The sequence below is a fragment of the Aptenodytes patagonicus genome, chromosome 9, assembly GCF_965638725.1.
Source record: "Aptenodytes patagonicus chromosome 9, bAptPat1.pri.cur, whole genome shotgun sequence".
Taxonomy (NCBI): Eukaryota; Metazoa; Chordata; class Aves; order Sphenisciformes; family Spheniscidae; genus Aptenodytes; species Aptenodytes patagonicus.
In genome coordinates, this window is record NC_134957.1 from 24720649 (window position 1) to 24726648 (window position 6000).

At 51.1% G+C, this 6000-nt stretch overlaps 1 protein-coding gene across 1 annotated transcript; it reads left to right on the forward strand.

The window, feature by feature from the left end:
* Positions 1 to 502: 502 nt before the first annotated feature.
* ERCC6L (ERCC excision repair 6 like, spindle assembly checkpoint helicase) lies at positions 503 to 4387 on the forward strand. Its single transcript, XM_076347563.1, has one exon. It carries the CDS (start codon positions 594 to 596, stop codon positions 4329 to 4331), a length of 3738 nt encoding a protein of 1245 aa, XP_076203678.1. The 5' UTR covers positions 503 to 593; the 3' UTR covers positions 4332 to 4387.
* Positions 4388 to 6000: the final 1613 nt, after the last annotated feature.

The following is a 6000-nucleotide window of genomic DNA, read 5'->3' on the forward strand; positions in this document are numbered from 1 at the left end:
CGCTCCCAGGAAAAGTCACGGGCAGAGCGGGACGGCCACCGGCAGCAGCGCCGCCCCGCCCCGCCCCTTCGCTCCGAGGCCCCGCCTCCCAGCGCTGATTGGCTGCGGGCCCCTCCATTTGCATGTCCCACAGGGCAGCGCGGGGCAGGACGGGAAGGGCCGGCGTTTGAAGCGCGGGGCGGCAGCCGGAGCGCGCGCGCCATGGCGGCCCCGAGGTGGGAGGAAGAGGAGGAGGAGGAGGAGGAGGAGGAGCAGCGGTACCGGAGGTGAGCGGCGGGGCGGGCGGTGTGCGGAGGGCTGAGTCAGGCGGGGCGGGGGCCGAGGCCCCGGCCCCGAGGGAGGACGGGGGTGGCGGAGGCCCCGGGGACGGGGGTGGCGGAGGCGGAGGCCCCGGGGACTGGGGTGGCGGAGGCGGCGGGCCGGGCCGGGCCGGGCCGGGCGGAGGCAGTCCCGGCGCGGTCGGTGCCCAGGGTGGCTCTTGCAGGCTGGTGAGCGGCGCGAAGGCGGCGGCGGGCGATGGGGAGCTGGAGGAGGCGCTGCGGCTGTTCCGGCTGGCGGCCGCCATCCGCCCCAGCGAGAAGCTGCGGGGCCGCATGCAGCGGGTGGAGGAGGCGCTGGCCGCGGCGGCGGAGCAGGAGGAGGAGGAGGAGGAAGGCTTCGTGGACGTGTGTGGCAGCGGCCTGCTGATCTTCGGGGAGATGCACGGGAAGCTCTTCCAGCACCAGCGGGAAGGCGTTGCCTTCCTGTACCGCCTGCACCGGGAGGGCAGGCCGGGCGGCATTCTGGCAGATGACATGGGCCTGGGTAAGACCATCCAGGTCATTGCCTTTCTCTCGGGCATGTTTGACGCTGAGCTCATCCGGCACGTCCTGCTCATCATGCCCACCACCCTGGTCAGCAGCTGGCTGGCGGAGTTCGCTCGCTGGACCCCCGGCCTGCGCGTCAAGGAGTTCCACGGCACCAGCAAGACGGAGCGCACCAGGAACCTGGAGAGGGTCCAGAGGAAGAACGGCATCGTCATCACGAGCTACCAGATGCTCATTAACAACTGGAAGCAGCTTGCCAGCAGCCACGAGCAGGAGTTTCTCTGGGACTACATCATTCTCGACGAAGCGCACAAAATCAAGTGCCCGTCTAACAAAACGACCAAGTGTGTATATGCGATTCCTGCAAGGCATCGCCTCCTCCTCACGGGCACCCCAGTGCAGAACAACCTGCGGGAAATGTGGTCCTTGTTTGACTTTGCGTGCCAAGGCTCTCTCTTGGGAACGGCCAAAACTTTTAGAATGGAATATGAGAATCCTATTACGAGGGCAAGGGAGAAGGATGCAACTCTAGGCGAGAAAGCGCTGGGGCTAAAGATATCTGAGAATCTAATGACAATTATAAAGCCGTATTTCCTCAGGAGAACCAAAGAGGATATCAAAAACAATCACACTGACAAACCAGACGCTCCTCTTCCTGAGCATCCAAGCGAGGATAGTGCTCCTGTCATGCCATCTCTCACTAGGAAAAATGACTTTGTCGTGTGGGTGTACTTGGCACCGGTGCAGGAAGAAATCTACAGGAACTTTCTCTCTCTGGATCATGTGAAAGAAGTGCTGATGACAACCCGATCACCCTTGGCTGAGCTGACTGTCTTGAAGAAGCTGTGTGACCACCCCAGGCTTCTGTCTGCAAGAGCATGTATCCAGCTGGGCTTGGAAGAACAGGAGTACCCTGAGCAGGATCACAGGAGTGAAGCAGGTATGCTGCTTTCAGGCGCTAATAAAATAGATCATCTCTCTGATGAGACTGTGATTCAGGAGTCTGGGAAAATGCTGTTCCTTGTAGGACTTCTAGAAAGACTGCGAGAGGAGGGACACCGAACCCTGGTATTCTCGCAGTCGAGGAAGATGCTGGATATCATAGAGCACGTCTTGTCTCGCAGACAGTTCAAGATCATGCGTATTGACGGAACGGTAACCCACCTGACAGAACGGGAGAAGCGCATTAACGCCTTTCAGAGTAACAAGGACTACTCCGTCTTCCTGCTCACTACGCAAGTTGGTGGCGTTGGTATAACCTTAACAGCAGCCAGCCGAGTGGTGATCTTTGATCCCAGCTGGAATCCAGCTACAGATGCTCAGGCTGTAGACAGAGCTTATAGGATCGGGCAGAAAGAGAACGTAGTAATTTATAGACTGATTACCTGTGGCACAGTGGAAGAGAAAATATACAGGCGACAAGTATTTAAGGATTCATTAATAAGACAGACTACCGGTGACAAAAAGAACCCATTTAGATATTTCTCCAAACAGGAACTAAGGGAGCTTTTCACCTTGGAAGATACTCGAACATCTGCAACTCAGATCCAGCTGCAGTCTTTGCATGCCACCCAGAGAAAGACCGACCTGCAGCTGGATGAACATATTGCGTACCTGCACTCCCTGGAAATGTTTGGCATTTCTGATCATGACTTGATATATACGAGGGAAATAGCTCACGAGGAGCAAGTTGAGAGTGAAGAAGCCCATCAGTACATTCAACGGAGGGTACAGAAAGCCCACGAGCTAGTTCAGTTAGAGTCTCAGCTTAGAGACCAGAGGATGGAGGGGATCAGAAATGCTTGTGAAGAGATGTGGCAAAGACCACCAGAACTGGTTTCCGAGCCAAAGAAGCTGTCTCCGGGGTTGAACAACATAAATCACTTTGTTTCACCACCAGTAGCTGATAAAGATGAAAATGACGAAGTTATTGATCTTACAGAGGACAAGGAGGTCCACGTTCTTAATGTCAGCTCCAAAATGACAAGTTTGACTATTGATGACTTGGATGAAGAGAAACTGGCACAAGGTGTGTCCAGTATGGATACAGAGCTGCTTAATACCAGCAAGACAGTGAAACAATCCAATATACAAGAATCCGAGCAAAATCTTGAATCGAGCATTATACCATCATCACCTGGACTTCAGCCACTTGATAAAGAGAGTCAGAGACTTGAACAGAAACAGTGTTCCCATGTAAATTCAGATAGCTTGACTGAGGCAGGGAATGGCCTGTCTGGGCATGGTCAGCATTCCTCTAATGAGTCCGGTATGGCTGATGATCCCAAAAGGTTGAGGGATGCAGAAACGTCAGATCAGGTACTTGACCCACATGCTGCCTCGGGGGCAGATGAGAACGATGTTCCTGAGCTAGCTTTGGCTGCTGCAGTGCCAAGTTTATCAGACGTTATGCCAGAAATCCATGCTGGGCTCCAGAAGTCTCATGTGCTTGAAACCAGCTTGGAGGATGATATGTCTGTGCCTTCTCTCCAGGATCAAGTTGACTTCAATCTGGTCTTGGAGGAGTCTGAAGATGGATGGGAAGACGCCTCAAATAGGGAAAGATCACTGGAGTACCCAGAAAAGGAGGGCTTCCAACTAAAAGCAGAAAGTTTTTATAAATCTCCAACAAAAAAATCTCCAGTGAAAACTTGGCTGAGTGAGAATGGTAACTGTGGAAAACCCTGTCACGCAGCTGAAGAAGAGCCAAATAACTCCCTGCAAGGGAGTGAAGCATCAGAGGAAAGCAGTGATGCCTTTGCTTTTGGTAGAAAGAAATGCTTAAAAAGGATTCTTTCAGACAGTGAGGATGAAGACCATTCCATTATGATCTTGGAAGAAAACCAGTCTGAAAAAAGGCCCTCTCCCTTGAACAGCCCTCTGCATCAATTTCTGGAAGGAATTAGTGCATCCACTCCCAAACGTGACAGAAATATAGCAAAAGCCATCTTTTCTCCCCAACTAACTAACAGTGGTAACAGGTCTACTGCTTCCAGGCGATCTCTGATCAACAAGGTGGTAGATGAGGTTGAGGATATTGGAGAAATCATGGGAACCACCAATGAAGACGATGACTACGACAGTGATGAGGAGCAAGACGACCTTGTGGAAGAAGCAGCTGAAGAGTGTAGTGGGGAATCTGCCGAGCCTGAAGAAGAACCTGCTGGAGAAACGCTTGATACAGCTGAAGAATCCTTCCATCTAGACAGTATGCCCTCTGAGCAGTCTGGAACAGATGAGACAGAGTCATCTCAGGAGGAATCCACTGGTGATGCTGAGCTTCAGTCAGGTGAGCAGATAGACTACTTCACCCAGGAAAGCGTCTCTGAAAAAGAGGTTGGTCAGAGCTCCTCTCCTGCCGTGGGCGATTACAATACCTTGGTAGACAGTGGGAAGAAACTTAAGGATGATGGAAAACTACAGGAGGCATTGAACTGTTTCCTGCAAGCTCTTGACATAAAAAGTGGAGATCCTGAAGTTATGCTTATGACTTTAAACTTGTATAGACAGCTAGCCCAGAAATGAAATATGTATACCTTTATTAAGTACAGTCTTACTTTTTCTCATTAAATGTTTGAACTATATCACTGTGACTTTTTTTTTTTTAAACTAGCTTAAGACTGATGGCTGCAATATACACTCCTTTCATGGTGACTGAACAAATTCAGCATCTCCTCCTGCATGAGGAAACAGCCTAAGAATCTAGTTGTTAGGTGTTGGGTGCTGGGGAAGAGACTTCACTGTGGACTCAGTTCACAAAGATGAAAACAGTTCATGCTCCTGTCTGATTATTTAATAGAAAAAAGTCGTCTTTATGTCTAAACCCCTCTCCAAGCTTGCAGCCCTGGCTCCATCTTTCTGCCCTTCAGAGTCTGTCACTGCCTCTCTCCCGAGAGGGTGCTGAGGGTGTGGTTCCACGGCAGCTGCATGCAGTCTAAACTCAGGGTGCCGTAGTTCCTCCCTCCTTGGCTTGAAATAAGCCCATTTGTCTGCCTGAGCGTCACCCACCATTTGGGTGAGCCGGAGGCTGGTGCAAAGGAGAGAACAGAGCTACTGCGACCTGGTTTTAAGTTGGTCTGAGAATGTATTTGCTGTGGAGGAGAAAAAAAAAAAGTTGGTTGCTGCTATAAATCCTCCAAGCAATGGAGGCCAGCACACCACCTGCCTGGCGCCAGGTCTAACGCCGAATGCGGTCCTGCAGACACCCTTCTGCTCAAATCCCTGCCAGACCGCGGTTGCTGTAGAAGGGGTACGTAGGTGGAGGGTTGCAGAAGGCCTGGAATAGCAATTGGATCTTGACTGCTGCAAGGTGCTGAACACCTCAAACCTCTTGGTATTGCTGGAGGAGTCAAGGACTTCAAAGGAGTCTCTAGTCTGACCTTGTTTATCCCCCCCCCCCCCCCCCCATCTTTATTTCCCTCCGAGTAGTACAGTTGAAGCCTGCTCTTGCATGAAGGCAGCAGGAGGGGGAAACACTGGTTTTAAAGTTTTGAGCTGCTTTTCCTCTGGTAAGAAAGTCCTTCCCACATACAGTTCAGCTGTGGTAGATTAAATATTTCTCTCTGGTACTGTAGGCATGATGCAGCTACAAAGTGGGTTTGTAGTTCAGAACCCTGCAAGCTTAAAATCAGAACAACCTTGTTCTGGCTTTTAGCAATGCTCTGCTTATCCGACTTCCCCCTCTGCCACCACGCTGACCTAAACGTGGCCGGGGTATGCTCATCACTATGGCCATCTTCTGTACGGTCTTTCCTTCTGACAATACGGCAGTGAATTTTGATGCTTCCTCATGCCATGTGCATGTTTAGTGCCCAGCAAGTTTGCCTTCTGTATTACAGTGCGATAGCAAGGGACACTTTCTCACCTTGCTGAGTTTTGCAGTTTTTGGAGAAGAAACTGGTCTGCCGAATTTGAATCCTTTGTACTAGGAGACATGACAAACACAAACAATGATCCTGTCGGTACAGGAGATGTGCCAGTGTGCTTTTGCTAATAGGTAGAACAAAGCCCTGGTAGCCTGGAAACAAGTAGTTTATTAATAGAGCATTCCTTAAATGAGGCCATATCTGCTCTTGTACCGTTAGAAAGGCCTGCCTGCCTTTTATAACAAAATATTAATGAACTAGAGCTTTGCAATCATTCGTTGGCCTCTGAGCTTTCCATTCTCTTAACAAAACAAACACCCAAAAAGGGA